Raw genomic sequence first — 25,790 nt, 5'->3', positions numbered from 1 at the left:
GGCTGGGGGGGGGGGTGGGCAGGAGTGTTTAGTATCAGACCTGTCTGTTAGGCAGAAACCTGTGCAGTTCGCTCTGGGACCACTGCAAAAGATTTAGGACTACAGGTGTTTGGCAGTAAACCCACTTGGTAGCAGTCTGTACCACACAGATTCACATGGTAGCTGTGGCTGAGCAGTCAGACTTCCCTCAAGAAGAGTTAGGCAGTATACAGAGTATTCACAATAGGTCAAGAAAACACAATGGAAAAAGTAAACACTGACCAGGGCTTGGTGTAAAAGAGATATCATTATTTATTTAAAACCACATCTAGAAAAAAACACAGGCACTAATAGTAAGCAATTCAAAAACACGGTCACTAAAAGATATACACTCCCTTAAAAGAATATTAGACAAGTCTTAAGTAAAGTCCCACTTATTTTAAGACAGCGGTGAGCACTTAACGTAGATGGCACTCTAATAATTTGTTTTTAAAGGGAGAGAAAAGCAGAGAATACATTGAAACAGATCCCAACACTTTTTCACAAACACAACAAGGGAGGAAGGCAAAGTAACACTAGGAATTCAGAGTCAGTAGGCCGGATCCGCTTAAGAGGATCCAAACGAAATGTGTCCAAGGTCACACGGTTGCAGTGCACAAGAGTCTTGTAACGGTTCAAAAAGGAGTTGGATCAAAGAGAGGGACCAGTTAGAGGGTCAAGGCGGCCAGCCCATTCCAGAAGGTTAAGGAGTTATTATTACCTTGTAGCAATCTTTAGAAAGGGAGGCCTGGCGGACACGGTACCTTAAAGTGGTGAGAACACTCCAGCGGGGGCAGTTGTTCCTGGCAGCGGATGCAAGTCGGTGCTTCGTCCGGGGGAAGAGAGGATCTCGTCGGGGAGGAAGACAGGAGTCCGTTGCACTGCCAGGGAAGAAACCAGCCGCGGAGTTTCTCAGGTACAAGGAGCAGTCCGTTGATTCGCGGTTCAGTGGCGAGTGGCTATCCGGCTGCCGGGGTGCTTGGCACGGGCAATTCGACCACAAACCGGGCTGGGGTGCGAAGAAAGAAGGTAAACTGGTTGTGCCCACCAGTCAGAGGAAGAAGCCTCTCCAGCCGGGAGATCTTCTCTGTCGTCGGGAAGTGGTGAGTCGGTTCCGCAGGGCTCCACCGGTGGTGTCGTCGTGGTAGGTCGGCTCAGCTTCTCCCTCGTCGGATTCTCAGGTCCTGTGGCGACTTCTGAAGTTCCAGTCCCCAAAGCCCTGCTTTTATGCAGCATACCCCCATTCACTCAGCCTAGCTGTCAATCAAACATGCTAAGTGGTGAGCCAGCACCACTTGGGCCAATTACACAAGAGTGCGACTTGAGTTACCAAGGTAACTCAGTCCAGGGTGCCTAAACCCCCTCCCACACCCCCTGTGGTACCCAGACAGAGTGGCACCACTTTTGGAGGCTTCTGTGGAGAAGCCCGCCAAAAAGTGGAACAAAGGGCTCGACTTGGGTTGGAGTCACAGAAGAGAACACAAACGCCATTTTAGAATCGAGTCTTGGCAAAAAATACCAACCGGCAAATTAATATTAAATAAATAAACCGGCGGTATGTTCGAGGCTATGAGAATTAAATAATTAAAGTTTGTAGCCTCGAACAATGGGAAAATCCCATAGGGAAATATTTGCGGTCTAATATAAAAAGTAGTTTCCACTGACACCAGCCAAAACTCGATCAGGGGGGACGGAGACGTGCCCCCTCGACTAACAGACCCCGGGGCAATCGAATTGCCCCGACCAGTACGTCCACAATATGATGGTTTGTACTGGTTTCTGTTAATAATTTGGGACTAGTAAAGCCAATGGTGACTTTACATGCCCTGGAAGACAGTAGTCAGTCCCAGGGTATGGAGTCTATGGTGGGGTGTCACTATGACACCCCTGTGTTACGGCACGGAGGGTGCTGTGTAACACACATGGTAAAAACACATGAGACCCTATGGAGTAAAGGACCCAATAGCCCATAAAACACATTAACAGTCAAAGGAACACCATAAATCATGTCCAAGAGTGGGTGAAAAATAGTCTCACTCTTGGCAGGAGAAAAAACAAACTCCAGAAATCCAGCAAAGCTGCTGGGGGACTCACTAGGTTAGGAAATTCAGCCTAAAGAGAGAATTCTCCCTAATGCTGTCTTTGAGGGGATCACGTGTGCAATTATGGTCTCCCCCCCAAATCATGGTGCAATTTACATAGGGGCTCAGTCGCGAAAACAGGGAGTGTAAGAAAGCGGTGGCATCATGATTAGGAGCATAAGTACTAACCAGGCATAGTTCCTTCCCTTCCATGGTAACTTGCACAAATGCCATCCTGCCTTCGGCGTCCGTTCTGGTGCTCACCACTCTGAATGGGATGTTCGGGTCGATCCAAATCAGGACCCCTCTTGCATAAGAGGAGTAGGAGGAACCGATCAGGGTTCCACGCCATGTTTTGGCTAGCGCCTTCAGTTTTTCCGTCGTCAGGTGTGTTTCTTGAAGCATAGCAATTCCGACCTTGCATCGTCGCAAACATGCGTGTATCCGGCGTTGTTTCACAAAGCTGTTCCTGCCCCTGACGTTCCACGTCATTACTTTTATTTTTTCAGCCATAGGCGCCGTGGTGTCTGTTACTCCTCCTCGGCCTCGGTCCTGTCGATGCTGTATCTGTCGTGCAGTTATCCTGAGGTTTCAGTGTTTTTCGTCCAAACTTCCCAACGTGGGTGCTAACTCTACGTTTCTCCCTCCCATTAAATAAACTTCGCAAACATAGAACTGGTCCAGCGAGTTCACCCTCTTTCTGACTGTCCCGTTTCCGCTCCTTAGGACCAGGCATGGTCTTCGGGTGCCCTACGGGCGAGTAAACGTACCCTGAAAAAGAAATTCCTGGGGGTTTGGGGGTGCAATTGCTTCGGTTTCCGCAAGTAGGATCATATCAGCCAATTAATAGGCTAGGTCTTTCTGCTGATACGCAGTTGCATTAAGAAGCGTTCTCCTGCGGCTTTTAGGAGGCGGTTCGGTGCGGCTTCCGCCTATTGTCTTCAACGTTGGGTAGTTGCTGTCCGTCCATCCAGTCCCTTGCGTGTTCCGGGGTGTCGAACAGGAGGTTCCTGTTGTTGTGTATTACCTTTAGTCTTGCAGGGTATAGAAGCATGTACCGCAATCCTGCTGCTTTCAATCTGGCTTTTGTATATATGAACTGAGCTCTGCTCATCTGTACTTGGAAGGTGTAATCGGGATAAATCGCAATCTTGGCGGCGTCCCTCTTGATCTGGCCACCTGATCGTGAATGCGCCAAAATGACCTCTCGGTCCCTGTAATTCAGTACTTTCGCTATCATGGGCCTAGGTGGACCGCCTGGTGGTGGTTTCTTGGCAAGTGACCTATGAACCCTCTCTATGGAGAAGCTCTGCGACAGCTTTTCTGCGCCAATCTCCTGCAGCAGGAGGTTCTCCACGTAGTTGGTGGGATCTGGGCCTTCAATGCCCTCCGGCAGGCAGAGAAGCCGGATGTTGTTGCGGCGAGCCCTACCTTCTGCCTCCTCCGTTCTGTCCTCCAAGTTCTTGACTCTCTGCTGGAGGCCATCTACGTCTTGTAGGAGTTGGGTTTTTGCTTCTGTATTTTCGCATACCTTGGTCTCCAGCGTTTCGGTCCTGCCAGCCAAGGAGCGGACATCCTGACGTAGGAGGCCCAGATCCGTAGCCACGGTGTCAATTTTGTTCACCATTGTTGCTTGGAATGTCTTAATGGCTTCCAGTAGTTGGGTGTTGCTAGGTTCAGCCGCCGTTACAGTGGGGCCGGTTTCCGTCCCAACAGAGGCCGTGTCCGAGGCCTCGGGGAGACCGTTGGCCGTGAAAGCATCTATGGTGGTCTGGCGCAGCGTGGACCTAGCCCCCTTCGGCGTCATTTTGTTCGAGCGCGACATTCTCCTGGATCCGGCTGCGTCTGTGGGCTTCGGGCGCTGAGGGCTGTTGCGGTAATGTGCGCTTTCTTTTGTGGCCTTGGGTGAGGCTCGCGGCTTCGAGGTGCGGAGGCCTGTGTCGGGCCTATCGTCCACAGTCCCTCGGGTGTCTCGGTAGCCCATACAATGCCGCCGATGCTCCGTTTGGCAGCTGTGCCTCCCAGTCGCTCTTCCTACTCCTCTCACGAGCGGTTGTGCGGGTTTGTAGTCTCGCGGTCTGTTGGAATGGCGCTGGGTTCCCCAGGCTCAGTGTGTGAGAGCCGCCATCTTGGTTCCTCGCCGAGCAGTTATCCGCGGGTGGCCAAAGGGTGTCTTTCGGGATTACACCCTCGAGTGTGGAGGGTCCTGGTGCTTCCCGCAGGCGTCCGCAACAATCGTGGTGCTTCGCAGGGTCTGTTGAATGTTTCAGAGCTGTAGAAAACAGCTTATAAATGGCACATCTAGCAGAGCTCGCCGAAGTCGTGTCCTCTCTACATGGCGGTTAGCCACGCTCCGTATACCATTATTCAAATATGACTGCATTGTGAGTACTTTATGGTAACACAGCAATCTATAGGATAATGTAACATTAGTGGATAAACTAATGTATTTCAGAATGATGGAAGGCATCAGATTCAACACAGAATAATTTTGGGTTTACCCTACATGAAGATACAAGAAGGCTGGCAATAATAGGAGGTACAATTTGACCCAATTATGTTATGCAAACAAACACGTTCTTTTTCTTCTAAAAGTCTAAATGTTAAGTGTACATGTTTTGTCCATGTTTATATTTTCTTGCACAGTCCCTGAAAACGGTCACTATTGACCGAAATGCATTGGACATTTTTCGCCACAGGCCTATTATTTAATTCTACTATTATAGAAATAAAGACTACTTGTGAAAACGTATTAACCACTGGATAAATCTTCATTCACATCAAACTTAAGATGTAAGGAACTATATACAACAAAGCAAGTGGATCTCCACACAGGTCCTTCCAGCTGTCTCGGATACCTTACCCAGACTATTTTTTCATTTAACATTGTGACCAAGTATGCTCGTCCTTTTTGCCTAGACTTTCATAATAACCTGGCACTTAAAGGGTTAAAACTACAGAAGTTTACTACAAATTGTGTGATTCATACTAGCTGTGCCCACTCACCCCCACTTGACTAATCATCTTCATTATTTTGTCCGTAGGTTGTTTTGGTTTGATAATCAGCTGCCATGAAATGTAACCTTTCTATCTCCAGCAATATTTGGAGGCATACCTAAATGACATGGAAGGAACAAGTTACTTACCTGTAACTGTTGTTCTCCAGCATGGGTCTGGCATGGATTCACATGCTCATGAATATTCCCCGTCGTCAGGCTGGGAATCCTCGGTAAAGAAAAAATCAGTTTCAGTTTTGTTTCTGAACTGTCTTTCTACTGGTAACCAATCACTGGCGTCTGGGTCATACTGCCCCCAGCCAATGACTGCCTTCTACCTAAACCCCTCCCCTGGCAGTCATCTTCAGATTTGGTAGCACGTAAAGTGGCAGTAGGACCAAGAGAAGAGCCGCAGAGGGGTAGGCGGGAGGGTTTGCATGCGAATCTATGCCAGACCCATGCTGGAGAACAACAGTTACAGGTAAGTAACATGTTCCTTCGCCAGCATGGGGTCTGGCATGGATTCACATGCTCATGAATATAAGAATACATAGCAGTACACACATGCACAACCACGGGAGGTGGCAAGGGTCAATATTAAGCATTACAACAACTCAACATTAAGCATCTCTTACCTCCTCACCAGGCTCACCTTCAAGCGAACACGTTGCGCAGCACTGCCTGGCCGACTCTGGACTCCTCCCTGGAATCCCGGTCGACGCAGTAAAATCTCGTGAAGGTGTGCATCGACCTCCACGTAGCAGCCCTGCAGATGTCCAGCAGGGGCACCCCAGACAGGAACGTCGTGGTAGCAGCGATCGCTCTGGTTGAATGGGCTCTCGGACGGCCGGGCAACGGTCGGTTTGCCAACTGGTGACAGTGGATGACGCAGCTGGAGAGCCATCTGGAAATGGAAGCCTTCGAGAGGGCCTTCCCTTGGTTCACAGGTCCGAAGTTCACAAACAGCTGTGATGTCTTCCGAAAACTCTTCGTGCGGTCCACGTAGAACTTCAGCGCTCTAGCCACATCCAGCGAGTGCAAATTCCTCTCAGCCGGCGACTAAGGCGACGGGAAGAAAACAGGCAACACCAAGGGCTCGTTGAGGTGGAGGTCCGACGGCACCTTGGGCATGAAAGAGGGGTGCGTCCTCAGCACTACCCTTGTCTCGTGGAATGTCAGGTATGGAGGTTTACAGGAGAGGGCCTGTATCTCTCCCACCCGTCGTGCTGAGGTGATGGCCACAAGAAACGCTGTCTTCCACGACAGGAACTTCAACAGTGCCGAATGCAGAGGCTCAAATGACGGCCCCATGAGCCTGGTCAGCACCACGTTGAGTTCCCATGCCGGGGCGGAGCCTTCACCGGCGGGAACGATCAGAACAGTCCTTTCATGAACTCCTTCACCAGGCAATGAGACCATAGGGATGGCCGCCCCGGAGTTCTGGTGTAGCGGGAGACAGCCGCCAGATGGATCTTGATGGAGGCATGTGCCAGCCCCGCCTCGACCAGCGATAGCAAGTATGGCCGCACCTGAGGGGCCGTAATCCGTAGAGGGTTAATCTTCTGTGCACAGTACCAGACAGAGAACCTCTTCCATTTGTGTCCATAGCACTTGAGAGTCGAGGACGCCCTGGTCTTTGCAAGCACCTCCTTGCAGTCCGCCGGGATGTCGTATCCTCCGAACTCTAGTGTTGCAGGAGTCAGGCCTGCAGGTTCAGCGATCCCAGGTTGTGGTGGAGGATGGCGCCTCCTTCTCTGGCGAGAAGATCAGCGTCCGTCTGTAATTTGACTGGGGCCGCGGGGGCGCTGACATGTCCTGAAAGTCCGGGAACCAAATCTGCCTCGGCCACGCCGGTGCAACGAGGATCATCCTGCACCGGGACCGTCTGAGTTGATTGATGAGTCGCAGCAGCAACGGCGGGAACGCATAGAGGAACAGGCCATCCCAGGGGAATGAGAAGGCATCGCCCATGCTCCCCGGCTGGGGAAACCTGCTGGTGAACCTCCGGCCCTTGGTGTTCGTCGCTGTCGCGAATAGGTCGATCTGGGGATTGCCCTATCGTCGGAATAGGAGATCCACTTGATCCTGTCACAGCTCCCACTCGTGGCACGAGCGCAGCTCCCTGCTGCGTGAGTCGGCAATGGTGTTCTTTATTCCTGCCAGTTGAAAGGGTACCAGAAACATCCCTTGGCCGACGGCCCAGTACCACAGAGCCTGCGCTTCCTTGGATAGGGCTCGGGATCTGGTGCCCCCCTGCTTCCGGATGTAGAACATCGTGGTGGTGTTGTCGGTAAGATCCATACCACTTTGGCCTTGAGGGACGGAAGGAACGACCCAAGGTCCCAGAACACGGCTCGGAGCTCCAGGGCATTGATGTGTAGTGACCTCTCCTCCGGGAGCCAAAGGCCTCTTGCGTGGAGATCTCCGCTGTGCGCTCCCCATCCTTCCAGGGAGGCGTCTGTCGTCACAGTTTCCTGATATGCCGGGGTCTGGAAGTCCATGCCCGCCGCCAGATGCACGCGGGTGCCCCACCACCGGATTGTTTGGCGGAAAGTCTGAGTGAGATCCTGTCTTCGAAGTTGCCCGTCGCTTGCATCCAACGGGCATCGAGGAACTCCTGCAGGGGTCGCATCCACAGCCTGCATAGGTGCACGAGGCATATGCACAAGGATATCATGCCGAGTAGGGACTTGATGGACCTCACCCTGGCCACGTCCATGGTCAACAGCCGTTTTACCTTGCCCAGGATCGCCTTCGTCCTTTCCTCCGACGGTGAAGCAAATCGCGCCACTGGGTCGAGCCTGGCTCCCAGGAACAGGGAGACTTGCGACGGTACCAAGTGGGATTTTGCGAAATTGATCGAGAATCCCAGATCCGTGAGCAGTTGGACTTCAATCCGAAGGGAAGGGCCTTGTGATGTTAGTGTCGCACTTGGACCACAAATCGCAGGAATTTTCGCTGTCTTTGCAGAATGGGGATGTGGAAGTAGGCATCTTCCAAGTCAAGCGACGACAGGAAGTCGCCTTCCTCCAGCTGTCCAAGCACGTGCTGGTGGGTGACCATCCGGAACTTCTGGGACTTGATGTACCTGTTTAGACGACGAAGGTCCAGGATGGGTCGCCAACCGCCGGTCCTCTTTCGGACGAGAAATTATCGCGAGTACACTCTGGAGCCCCGGAGCCTCTTTGGGACGAGTTCCATAACTCCCTTTCTTAGCATCGCCCATACCTCCAGCAGCAGTTGTGGGACGTGGTTTTCCTTCCTGGCTACGGGTGTAATACGGGGACACCTCTTTTGAAATTCCAGGGTGTGCCCGCGGACCAGGGCGTCCAGCACCCAACGGTCGGTGGAGATGGACTCCCACACGTGGATGAATTTCGCCAGCGGCCTCCCACTGGGGTGCTTTGGTGCGGGCCCGACGCCACGGCCAGTTCAATCCTATTTCGTCGACGCCTTGCAGTCTTTGCCTCCTTGGTGACGACAACGAGGTCCTCCCGTCTTGCCGCGTCCTCTGTAGGCCTCCGGCGACGAGGAGCGGGCCGATTGGCGGTACGACTAGGAACCGCCGGAGAATCCTTTGGAGGCACCTTGCTTGCCTCCGGAGTTCCGAAAGGGCAGCCGTCGTTGTTGAAGAAGAACACCCAAGGCTCGAGCCGTCTCGGTGTCCGCCTTGATGGCCTGTAGTCACTCGTCCACTGTCTTGCCGAACAGGTTGTTCCCGTCAAAGGGCATGCCCAGAACCCTGGTCTGTACGTCCTGGCATAAGTCGGTGGCCTTGAACCAACCGCGCCGGTAGGGCGAAACGCTGTTGCCCATGTGACGAAAGCCGGTGTCGGCGATGTCCATGGCCACCGTAATGGCGTGGTCCAACGCCACTTCGCCTTCCTGTAGGATCTCCAGGGCCTCAGCCCTCTTGTCGTCCGGAAGGAAGTCCAGTAAGGGAGCGATCTTGAACCACAGCTCCCTGTCGTAGCGTGCCATGATCGCGAGGGCGTTGGCCGCTTGAATCGTCGTCGCTGCCGACGTGATGACCCCTTGTCGCATGGCGTCCAGCTTCTTCCCCTCGCCGTCCCCTGGGGATGTTGAAGTTGACGCCATCGCCCCCGCCGCTTTCTTCTTGGCTGCCGCTGAGACCACCAAATCTGGGGACGGCTGTGCCCTGAGACACATAGGGGCAGAGTCTGGGACCCGGTATTTCTTCTCGTACCGGTCTCTCCTGGCAGGAGCCGTGGACGGGATCGAACAAGTTACTTACCTGTAACTGTTGTTCTCCAGCATGGGTCTGGCATGGATTCACATGCTCATGAATATTCCCCGTCGTCAGGCTGGGAATCCTCGGTAAAGAAAAAACCAGTATCAGTTTCGTTTCTGATCTGTCTTTCGTAGTAGTAACCAATCGCTGATCTCTGCGTCATACTGACCACAGCCAATGACTGCCCTCTACCTAAGCCCCGCCTCTGGCAGCCATCTTCAGATTTGGTAGCACGTGAAGTGGCAGTATGACCAAGTGAAGAGCTGCAGAGGGGTAGGCGGGAGGGTTCGCATGTGAATCCATGCCAGACCCATGCTGGAGAACAACAGTTACAGGTAAGTAACTTGTTCCTTCTCCAGCATGGGGTCTGGCATGGATTCACATGCTCATGAATAAAGAATACATAGCAGTACACACATGCACAACCACGGGAGGTGGCAAAGGCTCAACATTAAGCATTACATCAAACTCAACATCAAGCAAATCTTACCTCCTCACCAGGCTCACCTTAGGCGAACAGGTTGCGCAGCACTGCTTGGCCGACCCTGGACTCCTCCCTGGAATCCCGATCGACGCAGTAGAATTTCATGAAGGTGTGCGTCGACCTCCACGTAGCAGCCCTGCAGATGTCCAGCAAGGGCACACCAGATAGGAACGCCGTGGTAGCTGCGATCGCTCTGGTGGAATGGGCTCTCGGACGGCCAGGCAGCGGTCGGTTTGCCAACCGATGACAGTACATGATACAGCCGGAGAGCCATCTGGAAATGGAAGCCTTCGAGAGAGCCTTCCCGATTGACAGGTCCAAAATTCACAAAGAGTTGTGACGTCTTCCGAAAACACTTTGTGCGGTCCACGTACAACTTCAGCGCTCTAGCCACATCCAGCGAGTGCAAAGTCCTTTCAGCCGGCGACGAAGGCGACGGGAAGAAGACAGGCAACACCAAGGCTTCATTGAGGTGGAAGTCCGACGGCACCTTGGGCATGAAGGAGGAGTGCGTCCTGAGCACTACCCTCGTGTCGTGAAAAGTCAAGTACGGGGCCTTGCAGGAAAGGGCCTGGATCTCTCTCACCCGTCGTGCGGAGGTGATGGCCACAAGAAACGCTGTTTTCCACCACAAGAACTTCAACGGAGCCGAGTGCAGAGGCTCGAACGGAGGTCCCATGAGCTTGGTCAGCACCACGTTGAGCTCCCACGCTGGTGCCGGAGCCTTCACCGGCGGGAACAATCTGAACAGTCCCTTCATGAACTCTTTCACCAGACGATGAGACCACAAAGACGTCCGCCCCGTGGTTCTGGTGTATCGGGAGATCGCAGCAAGATGAATCTTGATGGACGCGTGCGCCAGTCCAGCTTTGGCCAGCGTCAGTAGGTACGGCAGCACTTGGGGGGCCGTAATCCGTAGAGGGTTAATCTTCTGTGCGTGGCACCAGACAGAGAACCTCTTCCATTTGTGTCCGTAGCATTTAAGAGTTGAGGACGCCCTGGCCTTTGCAAGAACCTCTCTGCAGTCAGCCGGTATATCGTATCCTCCAAACTCTAACGCTGCAGGAGCCAGGCCTGCAAGTTCAACGACTTCGGGTCGTGATGGAGGATGGCGCCTCCTTCCCTGGAGAGAAGATCCGCATCCACTGGCAGCTTGATTGACGGGGACGCTGACAAGTCCAGAAGGTCCGGGAACCATATCTGCCTCGGCCACGCAGGTGCGACGAGGCTCATCCTGCACCGTGACCTCTTGAGCTGGTTGATGAGCCGGATCAGCAATGGCAATGGAGGGAACGCGTATAGAAACAGGCCCTCCCAGGGGAACGAGAAAGCATCGCCCATGCTCCTCGGCTGGGGAAACCTGCTGGCGAACCTCCGGCACTTGGAGTTTGTCGCCGTCGCGAACAGATCGATCTGGGGTGTGCCCCACCGTCGGAAGAGGCGGTCCACTAGATCCTGTCGTAGTCCCACTCGTGGCACGAGCGCAGCTCCCTGCTGAGTGAGTCGGCGATGGTGTTTTTTTATCCCTGCCAGATGAAACGGCACCAGAAACATCCCTTGGGCGACGGCCCAATGCCACATATCCTGCGCCTCCCTGGACAGGGCTGGGGACCTGGTTCCGCCCTCTTTCCTGATGTAGAACATGGTGGTGGTGTTGTCGGTGAAGATCCTCACCACCTTGCCCTTGAGGGACGGAAGGAAGGACCTGAGGGCCCAAAACACTGCACGGAGCTCCAGGACGTTGATATGGAGGGACTTCTCCGTCGGAAGCCAAAGGCCTCGCGCATGCAGATTTTCGGTGTGCGCTCCCCACCCTTCCAGGGAGGCATCCATGGTCACTGTCTCCTGGTGACCGGGGGTCTGGAAGTCCATGCCCGCCGTCAGATGCGCGCGGGTGCCCCACCACCGGATCGCTCGTCGGAAACTCTCGTCGAGTGTGATCCTCTCCTCGAAGCTGCCCGTCGTCTGGATCCAGCGCGCGTCCAGGAACTCCTGCAACGGGCGCATCCGGAGCCTGCACAGGGGATGAGGTAAATGCAAGAAGACATCATTCAGAGGAGGGACTTGATGGACCTCACTCTGGCCTCGCCCGCGACCAGCATCCGCTGCACCTTGCCCAGAATGGCCCTCGTCCTTTCCTCCGACGGGGAGGCCAGAAGCGACACTGTGTCGAGCTTCGCTCCCAGAAACAGTGCGTCTTGCGCGGGCACCAGGTGGGACTTGGCGTAGTTTACGGAGAATCCCAGGTCCGTGAGAAGTTGGACGGTCTTTGCCGTGTGTTCCACGGCGAGCTCCCTCGTCTTGGCTCGGGTGAGCCAGTCGTCCAGGTAGGGGTAGACATGGATCCCCTCTCGGCGCAGCTGCGCCGCCACCGGTGCGAGGCACTTGGTGAACACCCTGGGTGCCGACCTTAGTCCGAAGGGAAGGGCTCTGAACTGATAGTGACGCCCTTGGACCACGAACCTGAGAAACTTTCGGTGTCCCTTTAGGATGGGAATATGGAAGTAGGCATCCTCCAAATCCAACGACGACAGGAAATCACCCTCCTCCAGCTGACCCGGGACGTGTTGGAGGGTGACCATCCGGAACTTCTGTGCCTTGATGAATTTGTTCAGTCGTCGTAGGTCCAGGATGTGACGCCATCCTCCAGTCTTCTTCTTCACGAGGAAGTATCTTGAGTAAACTCCGGAGCCCCGAAGCCTCTTTGGGACGAGCTCCATGGCGCCCTTCCTGAGCATCGCCTTTACCTCCAAGAGAAGTTGAGGGACGTGAAGTTCTTTCCTGGCCACAGGGGGGACGCGCGGGCACCTTCTTTGAAACTCGAGCGCGTGACCCTGGGCTAGGGCGTCCATCACCCAACGGTCGGTGGAGATGGACTCCCACACGCTGACGAAGCTCGCCAGCCGGCCTCCCACCGGGGTGCTTCGGTGGGGGCCCGACCCCGCGGCCGGTTCAGTCCTGCTTCGACGAGGCTTTGCCGCTTTGACCTCCTTGGCGACGACGGCGGGGTCCGCCTGACTTGCCTCGTCCCCTGTAAGCTTCCTGCGACGACGAACGGGCCGCTTGACGGTAGGTGGAAAATCCTCCGCCGGAACCTTTGGAGGCACCCTTGCCTCCGCCGCTCCGAAAGGGCGGCCGCCGTTGCTGAAGAACCCCAAGAGCCCGGGCCATCTCCGTGTCTGCTTTGATGGCTTGAAGGGAATCGTCCACTGTTTTCCCAAACAGGTTGTTTCCATCGAACGGCATGTCCAAGACTCTGGTCTGCACGTCTTGACGGAAGTCAGTAGCCTTGAGCCATCCACGCCGCCTAAGGCACACGCCGTTGCCCAACTGGCGAAATCCAGTGTCGGCGATGTCCGTCGCAATCGTAATGGCATGGTCCGACGCCACCTCACCTTCCTGCAAGATCTCTAGGGCATCTGCCCTCTTGTCGTCCGGTAGGAAGTCCAGCAGGGGGGCCAGTTTGTACCACAGCTCCCTGTCGTAGCGGGCTACGATAGCCAAGGCGTTGGCCGCCTTAATCGTCGTCGCTGCAGACGAGATGACCCTGCGTCCCATCGTATCCAATTTCTTTCCCTCGCCGTCCGGCGGGGAAGTCGACGTGGAGGCCGCACCCCCCCCCCGCTTTCTTCCTGGCCGCCGCGGAGACGACTGAGTCCGGGGTCGGCTGTGCCCGGAGGCACAAGGGGGCCGCGTCCGGGACCCGGTACTTCTTCTCGTACCGATCCCTTCTAGCCGGCGTCGTGGATGGGTTCTTGAGGAGGGCGAGGCCCTCATCCCAAATATCGTCCAGTAGAGGCACGGAGAGGACCGTCTTCCTCTTGGCCTCGCGCCGTTGATAAAGGAAACCTTCCTTCTTCTTCTCCTCCGGGCAGAACTGGAAGAGCTCGGATGCCCTGGCGATCATGGAGTGAAACGATCCAATCTCGTCGGGCGGGGAAGCCCGGGTGGGAGGCGACGACGGCAGATCCTCATCGTAAACCTCGTCGTCCGTACCCGTCGCGGCCGTGTCAGTCCCCGTATCATCCCCACGCGTCGTGGACGGGGAGGAGGGCTGAACAGGGCGCGATGGCTGAAAAGGAGGTGGAGGGTGAATCCTTCTTCTCTTAGGGGGAGGGCTCCCCAAAGGGCCTGGCTCCGGGTCCCCCGACGGGAGCGGTTCCTCCGCTGGTGGTAACGGCAGTCTCGTCCTTATCTCCGAGCATAAGGACTGTATAGCCAACAAAATGGCCGCCGAGTTGTCTTGCGGCGCTGGTTGAGGGGAGTCCGACGGGCGGTCAGGGGCCCCGTCGGCACCCTCGACGATATCGTCGTCTCCTACGTCGGGATCCCTCCCGACGGGCTGGTCTTCTTCCACGCCAACGCCGTGGCTTAAGACCTCGATCAGCTCTTCCTCAGAGGTTGAGGCTGAATCCACGACGACCTCCTGCCCCCCCTTTTTCTTCTCCGTCGGAGGTTTCATGGGGGTCCTGTCGATGGACATAAAAGAGGACTCCCTCCGCGGTGGCAGGGACACTCTGAGCCCCGAGGTCGCCACCACTGGTGTAGCCTCCACAGGCTGAGCCAGGGCCGCCGCAACTTTCTCGATAGAGGCCTTGGCCGGATGGATTAAGGCTTTCACCACCTTAGGTGCGATCACCGCCTTCTCCTTGGGAGGGGGGGGCACTGCCTCGCTCTCCCTCCGATGGGGCCTTCGAGCTCGACCGGGGCCTCTCCAGGAGCTTCGCCGGGTGCTCGGCCTTCCTCTTACGCGAACCAGAGCGTTGGCTCGTGGTTGATGGTGCTGGGGAGGATGCGCCCTGCCTTGCGCCTGTAGAGCCCGACCGTTCGGCGCTCCCGGTACCAGCGGACTCGCGGTGCTTGGCCTTGTGTTCTTCCTCTTCTTCTCGCCTGACGGGCTCTTCCCTTCCAGCCAGTTGGCGAGACGTTGATGGCGGTCCTTCATGGTCCGCTCCGACATATTGCCGCAAAACGCACAGTCCTTCTCCACGTGCGTCTTGTCCTCATGTAGGCAGTAAAGACAAAAGGAGTGTTCGTCCTCCTTAAAGACATTCTGAAGCTGGCATCCAGGGCAGACCCTGAACAGCTTTCCGGGCGTCGAGATTCCCTTCTCCTGGGCCATGTCCGAGATGGGCCTGAGAAACTTCTGGAGTCCTCCAAAAGCATAGCTCGACGAAATCTTCACCCTTGAGGGGCGTAGACGAATCTGACACGGGTCCCCGTTGATCGGATGAAGAATCAGTGGAGCTTCAGGCTCTTTTGACCGAAAAAATCGAAGTTTTGAGAAAAACGTGAAAAAATAGCACTAACGCTCGAGAGCAATAGCACGAGGATCCCAACACTTGAACGTGCGGTAAAAATCTGAAGATGGCTGCCAGAGGCGGGGCTTAGGTAGAGGGCAGTCATTGGCTGTGGTCAGTATGACGCAGAGATCAGTGATTGGTTACTACTACGAAAGACAGATCAGAAACGAAACTGATACTGGTTTTTTCTTTACCGAGGAGTCCCAGCCTGACGACGGGGAATATTCATGAGCATGTAAATCCATGCCAGACCCCATGCTGGAGAACTTCAGGAACGCCAGCCCCTCGTCCCAGATGTCGTCCAGTAATGGGATTGAGAGGACAGTCTTCCTCTTGGCCTCCCGCCATTGGTAGAGGAAATCTTCCTTCTTCTGTTCTTCGGGGCAGAGCTGGAAGAGCTCAGATGCCTTGGCGATCATGGCGTGGAAGGGGCCAATTTCGTCGGGTGGGGAGACCCGAAGGAGTGGTGAGGGGAGGTCAATTCCATCGTTACCAGCGTCGTCGTCGTCCGTCCCCATCGTTGCCGTCTCCGTACCCGTCTCATCCCTCGGAGGAGGGGATGGGGTGAAGGCTGAAGGGGGAGGGGGGGGGGATGGACTCGCCTCTGCTTGCTAGGCCGGCTCCCCGATGGGCCAGGCTCTGCTGGGTCTTCGGTGGGGGGTAAGGGCATCCACGTTCTCATCTCCGCACACAGGGTCTGTAAAGCCATCAAGATGGCTCCTGAATTGTCCTGTGGTATGGGTACCGGCTGCAACGGGACCGACGGTTGGTGTGCGGGGTCCTCCGGCGCCCCCATCTTCCTCGTCAGCCTAGTCGGGATCTTTCCTGTGGGCCCTGGATTCCTCGACCTTCTTGTCCAGGATCCTTTAGACGCTCGCCAACTCATCCTCAGAGGTGGTATCCGTGTCCGTTATGGCTACCATGCCCCCCCCTCGTTTCCCTGCTGGGGTTTCACGAGGGTCTTCTCTATAGGCAGAAAAGACTATTCCCTCCTGGGTGGCAGGAAACTCTAGCCCCTGAAGTTGCCTCCACTGGGGAAGCCTCCGTAGGTTTCACCAGGACCGCCACAACTCCCTCAATAGAGGCCTTAGCTGGGTGAATCGGGGCCTTCACGACATTGGGCGTGCCTGTGGCCTTCACCTTGGGGGCGGGGGTCACCGCCACGCTCCCCCTCAGCTGTCTCCGTCGGGATCAACTGGGGCTTCTCCCAAAGCTTACCCGGGTTCTCCGACTTCCTCTTCACCGAGCCAGAGCGTTGGCTCGTGTTGATGGCGTTGGTGATAGTGTGCCCTGCCTGGCAGCCGAGGAGCCTGACCGATCGGCGCTCCCGGTGCCCGAGGACTCGCAGTGCTTTGCCTTTTGTTTGGCCCCCATCGCCGGAGCGCCCTCAAAGGTCTTAGAAGACCGCTCAGGTTTCTTCTTCTTCTTCTCACCTGCTGCCGGGCTTTTCCCCTCCAGCCAGTTGGTGAGTCGAATACGACTATCCTTCATTGTCCGTTCGGACATGTTCTTACAAAACGCACAGTCCTTCTCCACGTGCGATTTGTTGTCGTGAAGGAGGTAGAGGCACCGAGAGTGCTCATCCTCCTTTTTAACGTTCTGAAGCCCGCAGCCAGGGCAGCTGCTGAACAGCTTGGATCCAGTAGGCGTCATGTTTCCCTTGTCCTGGGCCATGTCCACGCAGGGTAGGCCTCAAAGATCTTCTGTAATCCTCAGAGAAGTGTAAACACGACGAAAAATGCCCTTGAGGAGCGTAGAAAATTTCCAAAAACGGTTCCCCATTAATCGGAAGCGAAATGGGTGGAGCTTGAGGCTCGATTGACCGAAAATATAAGAGTAAACTCTTCGAAAAAAACGCAAACGCAGTAAAAGCTCGAGAGCTACAGCACGAGGACGCCCAACTCTTGAACGTGCGGGAAAAATCTGAAGATGTCTGCCAGGGGAGGGGCTTAGGTAGAGGGCAGTCATTGGCTGGGGGCAGTATGACCCAGAGACCAGTGATTGGTTACTAGTAGAAAGACAGTTCAGAAACGAAACTGAAACTGATTTTTTCTTTACCGAGGATTCCCAGCCTGACGACGGGGAATATTCATGAGCATGTGAATCCATGCCAGAGCCCATACTGGAGAATAGAAAAAATAACATTGTACATTTTCACAGCTGGGAATTGTGTGAAGTCACCCATCTAACTCCTGCCATGGAATAACCCAAGATTACTCCCAAGACTTTGTCAAATAAACATTTACGGTTAACATTCGATGCATGTATACATAATGACAAACTGTGTAGGAGTTGACAACACAGTTACACAACACTTAACTGATTTGTGAAGAGTAAATTAAGTTGCATAGGGTAAACTAATATATACAATAGAGTAAAATACATCTTGGGAATACTGCAGATCGGTTAAAAGTCTAAGACAGTCCAAAATTGCTGCCCATATTGACCAAGTAGATGGCTCCAATTGCCATGAAGGTGAACAGATAAAGTGGACCTTAAAATGGACTGCCTTTAATGCACCTGACTCCCATTTTCTTTACTTATGTCTATCATATAAGGATTTTCTTGTAACCTCTCCAATATACCCTCCTAGGTACTTAGATGCATCTGAACAGCAGGGCACAGCAGATTACAAAGAACTTAAATGAACAAATAAGCGCAGTTTAATTGTAGGTACTAGTAAGAGGAATTGTCAGTAATTGTTTCCCTAAAGTGAAGCCAAACTATTTCTCTAATCGTTATTTGATGCCGACATACAGCCATCCACACCAAAGCACTTTTCAAGCATACACATTTCAGTAGAGTGCAAAAGAGTGTTTATCTGCAGGAAAACAACAAAACAAAGATTGGAAAGAACTCAAAGATGAAGGAAGCAAAGTATAGAGAATAACCTTAAGTAAGAGGAAGAGGTTGTTGAGACAGCTTAGCAGAGATAAAAGGCACTGAAGAACAGATTCATCCATAGTCTCACACTGCAAGATAAGGCAGATAAAAAGCCAAATTAAAAGTGGCACAGTGTTTTGTAAATTGCCAGGAGTGTTTAGTAAAGCCATCAAGCATGATTCATTCTACCTCACAAAATAACGATCATGCAACTGTTCGATTTTACCTGTAAGCACATGCTAGATTAGACCAGTAAGCCAGCAAATAGTACAATATGTATTCATTTAAAAAAAACCTAACTAGTAACATCCCATTAAACGCTTGCAAGCAAGCAAGCAAGCATCTAATAATTATGGAAACTGATATTTCAGGAGAAACAAAACTATGAACAATCAAGCCTATCTGACACACATGTAAAGTCCTCTGGTAAAAGACATGCACACAATAGGCTACAGCGCAATACTGAATGAAATGCTCAATGCAGAGAGAACATAGTTTATGTTTGGTCCGCTAAAGGAGTCTTCAACAAGCGTGCTAGCACATTTGGGCCACTGTATTCTTTTTTAAATCAAAACTTGGCAAACGTTTGCAAGCAGAGGCAGTTTTCTTTCTGTAGGAATGGCAATGGAACAGATCTCCTGATTTTCCTAGTTATACTTCATCAACACGATCTATGAAGACATCAGCTCCCTTATTTGCAAACCAATGAAATTCTTACCTTTTATGATTCAAGGGTGAAAAAGGGTAGTTTTTAGGAAGTGTTTCTAAACCTGCTATTATTACCATTTTGAGAACTGTGATCATGCTCAAGCTTACCTGGAGAAAAGACAATACGTGCGTGCCTTAACTTTACAGATGTCTACATTACAAAGAAAAACCTTTTTTAGACGATTGCTTGGGTGGCATTCAATGAAACTGCACTAAACTTTATATATATATATATATATATATATATATATATATATATATATATATATATATATATATATATATATATATATATATATATATACTTACTTCCAGCTATGAATAGTTTTGAAAGGGTTAGTGCTGTTTCGTTAGGCATTGCTGGCGGACTGAAAGAAGGAGTTCGACTAGAGGTCTTAGGCGAAACTTTGTTTGCACTTAAAGCAAAATCTGCTACACGATTGGCACCAAACTGGTGTAATAAGTTAATGTGTGGTCAGGTTTGCATTCCTTGCTTAGTTTGGTGAAAATGCGTCATGCTTTTCTAAAAACACTTTCACATGAGTGCAAAATCGCATCTAGTATATTTCAAGCTCAGATATAATTTGCAGACCCACAGGGAGGCCCATGACTAGACATGTTCAAGACTCTTATTAAGGGGCAATCAGATTTGCTAGTCACACCATTAAGATTTTTTTTATTTTTTATTTTGCATTTTTAAAGCACTCACACAGCCCGGGGGCATCGAGGCGCTGTTATAGGATTTTTTTTGTCTTAGTTGCGTATTTATAACGCGCTTATTAACCAGAGGTTTCTAAGCGCGGACCCGGGGATCGAACCTGTGTTGCTTCGTGTCGTCTTGATTCCAAGGCGAGCACGTTGCCGCCGAGCTATCCTCCCGGGACATTGGGAGCAGGAGTCGCATGATTTTGCAATTGGTCACCATTGTAGACCGCAGACACAGCATAAGGCCAGAGGATGATGAGTCAGAGACAGGGTCTTTGTGGGCCTGAGCATCTGGCTTTCAGCCTCAGAGGTGCATCGCTGGGTCCCTCTGTGTCCATGGAGCCAGTAGTGGTCCGTGGAGGCAGCATGCAGCAAGTGAGCTACAAATCTGGTCCGAGCAGGTTTGTTTTGTGCTTATGGGTCGGTTGTGGGACTTGCACTCCTGATTTAGGCTTCCGTCGGCCTGCAGACCATGCCCGAAGAGCCAGTCGCATGGATTTAGCAGTGTGCCCCGAGCCAGGTCAGAGCCTGAATTTTGGGCCAGTGAACCTGCTGTGGGGAATGGAGACCCAAATTCTCGCCTGTGTGGGGCGGTGCACTTTGCTCCAAGATGCAAGTCAGCCCTGTGTTGGCTCTTGGTTCCATCCTGGGGCACACAAGCTACACGTTAGGTTGGAGCCAGTGTTGGGGATGGCCATGGACAATGCTCAGGTCCGGCTGGCCCTGAGCCGTTTCTGTGAGGGGTCAGTGGAGCTGCATCACTGTGTCCAGAGGGGAGGAGAAATGACCAAAAGACATGGATGCATGTCATGTTCATTGGGCACAAGGCTGAACTGGATGAGCCAAAGGCCATGCCACTGGCAAAATACTGAGTGGGTATGGCCAGAGGCCACCCAAACTGACAATGTGCAGCTCAGTGGTGCCAATGGGATGCATGAAATTCATATCCCAGCAAAATGGTCTTTGCACATGATTGCTCACTAAGCGCCGGCCGTAGTCAGGGTGTGAGGGGTAGCCATGTCCCTGGGGAAGATGCCCACTGAGCCTGAAGGCAATATGCCAAATCTAGTGGGTGAAATGGGAGTCCTGGTGGTACTCTGTGAAAAGGTGCCAACGGACATGGCAGCAGCCATGCCCAATAGGCATAGTGGGGCTCCTCGGGCATACTGGGGCATGGTCAGACAAAGGGCTCACTAGGCATCTCTGCTAGCAATGCTCGTTGGGCCCATGGGGTATTGGATAGTTGTCGCACATGGCAAAAAACATGTCCAGGGCACAGTTTCCATTGGGAACTAATGCAGGCTAAGCCCTGCGGATGCAATGGGTGTCATGATGGCTGAAGCATTACCTAATTCCTGGAATAAACGTTACTGGCAGATAAGTTATGATTTCAGCACAGAACAACAAAACCCCACAAATGTACAAATTATAGTTTCTAAATCAACTATATTACTGCATCTGTCATGCATTGCTCACAACTCCACAAATGGCACGCACATCCGACCCCAGTAACAAAAGAACATTCAAAACAAAAGCAGCTAAGGAAAAACAGCCAGATCGGCTATATTGAGTAAACACCAAAAGTCCAAATGGATAGATTATTTTGGATGTAAATGTGCATAACATATGGCATCATGAGCAATGCATTGTAGTGGCCACATTTCTGTTGCTTCCGGAGCCATAACGGCTTCATTTGGAGAGGTTCGATATTTCATTATGAAACAATGCCCCTAAACTTAGTTTTTCAGTGAATTTGTTATTTATTTTTATTACAATAGATTTAATCATAACCATATTTAACTGTTTTGCGAGACATATGTAAATATATATAAACACTATAAAACCTACAATATATCCTAGAAGTGATGGTAGCGATTCGCATTGCTTTCAAGCATTGCTGTCAATCCCAAAAAGTCCTGCATATTCCCCTTGGAACGGTACATAGGGGTCCCGCGCACCAAGCTACCAGTACTACCGATACCCTGGGCGGCCAATACCTTTAGATACCTGGGAATTGACATCTACCACACAACAGAGGCAGAACACACACAATACCGAAAAAGCACTGACAAACGTGAATAGCATGAAATATTGGATTAAACTCCCCCTGGCCATGATGGGTAGAGGGGCACTACTGAAGATGGTCGTATTACCCAGGCTACTGCACTTCTTCGGAAACATACCATATATAATACCTAGGCGCTTCTTCGTCAAAATTCAAAGCATATGCAGAGGCTTCCTATGGGCTAATACAAGGAACAGGATAGCCCTATGGAAACTACAAAACACATACAACAAAGGGGGCATAAAACTGCCTAACTTTGAGATCTATTACTTGGCTAGCCAACTACGATAAGTGACCGAGTGGCTAGCTGAAGACTCTACATCAGAGTCCAGATTGTTAAGATCCAACTGTGCCCCATACTTCCTAAAAGAATGGATCTGTCTTCTTAAACGCGAGATAAAAAGGGGCTCAGGGAGGCTAGAACTAGAATGGCAAGTGTGGCACAAAATGTGCCATACCATAAAGAATCCGACCCCATGCTCCCCGCAAGTGCCGCTAGTGACACTAACCGGAGGAGACGCTCAGCTAAGAAAGATGATCCGCAAACATTGGGAACCGGTGTGGATTGTAACGATGGGAGACATATGGCAAGAGGGGCAATAAAGGGATTTAACGTGCTAGTGGATGAAACAGGCTTATATTTTGGGCAATACATGACCTGTACCAGACTGGTGCAGGGAGATAAGGAAACATGGTTGGAAATAGTGCTAGACGAACAACCAGATACGGCCATCGAAACACTGTATGATATCGCTGAAGGGGGGGCACAAGGGGGGGCACAAGGTTTCCCGAATTTACGAATTATTGATGTCCAGGGTGGGAAGGGAAGTGACGCAGCTGAGACAGGAATGGGAGGAGGACGCAGGGGAACCGATGACAGATGGGCTATGGGAACTGCCACAAGGGTATCACAAAAAAGTGTCTAGAAACACGAGGCTACAACAAATACAGCTATATATAACCCATAGTGCATACATGACCTCCCAGAGAATTTCTCGATTTAAAGGTGCGGGATGACAAACATGCCCCAAATGCGGGGAAGAAAACGCTGGGCTGATGCACATGTTTTCGGCATGCCTCGAAATAAGGAGGTACTGGGGAGAAGTGGCCCAACGATTAAACGAGAGAGAGATCAATTTGAATGTAGATTCAATATAGGCATGCATGGTGGGAGGGTTCCCTAGATCACGCCAATTGAAACACGTCAGTAAACTCAAAGACCTGGCCTATATACTTGCCAAGCACAGGATCGCCATGGGGTGGAAAGCACCTAACAGACCCAAGATGGAGGTCTGGTGGACCGACCTCCGTAAATGGTCCGAAGCTGAAACAGTTGTATTGAGTGAGGCAGCCAACAGAGAGATAGAGGTGGAAACTCTGACGGCCACGAAACACCTGGTGTCCACACTCTGGGGACCCACGCAGAGGGGCCCAAGTGATGAGTCCTCTGAGAACACAGACGAGGAGATACCTCCAATGAATAAAAAGAAAGGGGGTGGAGCAGGGTAGGCTTGATGGAGGGTGGGATAAGGGAAAGCAGTAGACACTAAATACATGTCTGCTATGATGCAAGATAAGTCAAAGTACTGCTGGGGTTGTTGGTTTATTTATTTTTTGTTTCAAAAAATCAATAAAAATTGTTTCAAAAAATTAAATATATATAAACACTAAATCAGACGGGTCATTACACAAATATGAGCCAGAAAGTAGTAATACATGGTGTATGCCCTGAAATGCTCTTGAGATTTTGTGAGCCGGATCAAACTAAGAATCCTTGAACATGTACCTGCAATGTAAAAATCAGCATAAGAATTACCCAATCATACTACACTTAATTGACAAACTAACAGTCATTCAGAGGCCTTCCGTTGGATTGGTCTATCTACAGTAAGGAATCCAATCAAAAAAGGAAATCGCTAGTTAACTCTAAGATGTTTAGCGCTCGCCTCTATTTGTTATTGAACTAAACAGACAGGGGGCCTAACACCAATGAAAGATATACACTGGTTGTTCTTGAAGATCTGTTGGGTAGAGATTCCTCCCCTTTTATACAATATCCTACATATAGGGATATTGGGTTCTATGTCATTTTCTTGCTATCTTTCTGTCGATTGTGTGCGGCCCTCAAAGCCGGAAAAGGACATGCTTGTCTTTCTTTTTTAATTCAGAGGGTTTCACCCCGCGCCCTCCTTTACTCCTCCCCACCCTCTCGATTACCTCAAAATCGGGGGGAGGGGGGGTTTGCCCCCTGAAGCTTCCTCTCAGCCCCCACACCCCCAGACTGACCCAAACCAAAACACACACAAACACACTCACACACACACACTTGCACGTTCTCTTCCTTCTCTGCTTCCGGGTACTGGTGAGCATGTAACTCTCGGTAATGTTCTTTCTGATGGATGTTCCTACCACAGATTCCTCATCTATGATTTCCCTATGCCAGCAGAGCTGGTCTCCAGAAACTATTCCACCACAAGGGTACACATGGGCACAATGCGGCTCCGCCTGAGGGCTCTATGCACCTCGTGCTGGACAGGACGTCAGGGTTAGTATATAGCAGTGCTGTGCCTCGTGACCTCAATTCCACACTTTTTCTCTAGCACTCTGAAGCGCAGGGACCACAGAGCTGATGGTGTACTAGCTTTCTGCAAAGAGGGGCAGGTACGGTGGGTGATGAGGAATCGTGGGAGGAACATCCACCAGAAAGAACATTACCTAGAGGTAAGTAATTTGCTCTTCTAATGGATTCTTTCCTCCCACAGATTCTTCATCCATGACCGACTCCCAAAGCAGTATGTAATCTAGAGGCGGGAGGCAGCAAGACCACCACCTAAACCAGAAAACTCTGGAGGACTGCCCTGCCAAAACAGGCATTCTGGGCCGGAAGGCAATCCAAGCATTAATGCTTAACTGCACCCACGTTGCTGCATGGCACCTTTCCAGCACTCCCCTCTGCAGGGCACAGGTTGCAGCCGCTCCTCTGCTAGAATAAAGAAGAAGCTTACACTGGCTACCTATCCGTGAACGCATCATCTTCAAATCCCTAGCCATCACACAGAAGTGCCTCTCTAACAGCACCAAGGTATCTTTCACAAAAATGTTCAAAAACTCAATCGACCAGACCCATCCAATTCACATATTATCACCAATTAACTATCCCAAGATTCAGGAGAAAGATCTGGGGGCAGGGAGCAGCTTCCGGCAATGGCCTCCAAGAACTGGAACACTTTACCCTTGCAACTGAGATCTGAACAATCATTTTGGACTTTCAGGTAACATCTCAAGATTTTATTCTTCTCTGCAAACTTACCGTTTGTCCCAGCCATTGGAATACCCTACGTTCCTCTGACGTGTACTAAATTGCCTTGACTTTGAGCCAACTGTCTGCCTAAGATATAATGATATGTATTCAATTTCTTGACTGTGCAACATGTAACCAGCGCCTTGATGCCTCCGGGTTTAGTGCGCTTAACATATGGAAAAAAAAAAAGACATGAGATCGGGGTCCATCAGCCACATCCATCCCAGCCAGAATTCTGAAATGCAGAGAATGATCGACCTTGACAGGGTTTGTTTGGCCACAGCCCTGCCAGCAACAGCACCAGGATAACCAATGAAAAGCTGGTCATCTTTCCTAGCCTCTCAAGTACGAGAGAGGTAGTCGGCCACAATTTAAAGGCCCGTACTGTGTCCAGCTGATCCTCTGCCTTGAAAGGGTGAGGGGTTGGCACAGGAAAATGGATCTTCTGAGAGTGATGGAAATCTGAGATCACCTTTGGCAGAAAGGAGGGTTCTCACTCTACACATCACCTTCTAGTTAGAAAAGACCAAATAGGAAGGTAAAACAGACAACGCCTGGAGCTCACTCAACCGCCTCGCGGAAGTGATCGCAAACAGGAAAATCACCTTAAGGTTGAATAACCTAATAGAACTGGAATGAAGGGGCTTCAATGGAGCGCCCATAAGAAACGTTAAAACAAAATTCAAATCCCACGCCGGAACCACAAACTGGCGGGGAGGAAACTGGTTACACAGATCCTGCAAGAACTGCATAACAGCGGGGATTGTGAAAAACGAGCCCTGTTCCAGGGACCTCTTGAACAATGCAATACCAGCGCAGTATATAGGAGGTCGAAGGTCCACTCGACCATCAGTGCACCCCCTCCCCCCAGAGATCCTGGACAAGGAACGAGCGGCAAAGTAAACCCTTACAGTACCAATCTGCAGGCCTGCTCGGGCAAAGGAAAGTAGAAAATACAATATAGGAGATAGAGGACAGGTGCCTCTCCCGGCAC

General features: G+C 51.7%; 1 protein-coding gene across 7 annotated transcripts in view; it reads right to left on the bottom strand.

Moving 5' to 3' along the window:
* The window catches only part of ITSN2 (intersectin 2), a 2,589,317-nt gene that overhangs the window by 1,508,174 nt on the left and 1,055,353 nt on the right, over window positions 1-25,790 (bottom strand). For 6 of the 7 annotated variants that reach the window (XM_069605851.1, XM_069605854.1, XM_069605853.1 and 3 more), the window contains one exon: window positions 18,026-18,106. The exons of the other annotated variant lie outside the window; for it this stretch is intronic. In XM_069605851.1, the coding sequence (XP_069461952.1) occupies window positions 18,026-18,106 (81 nt within the window). The remainder of the gene's footprint in view (window positions 1-18,025; window positions 18,107-25,790) is intronic. 7 annotated transcript variants of the gene reach the window in all.

This window comes from Ambystoma mexicanum, chromosome 4p (assembly GCF_040938575.1).
Source record: "Ambystoma mexicanum isolate Mex_15411 chromosome 4p, UKY_AmexF1_1, whole genome shotgun sequence".
NCBI lineage: Eukaryota > Metazoa > Chordata > Amphibia > Caudata > Ambystomatidae > Ambystoma > Ambystoma mexicanum.
Note: the sequence above shows the minus strand (reverse complement) of the source record. Positions and strands in the feature narration are given on the sequence as shown.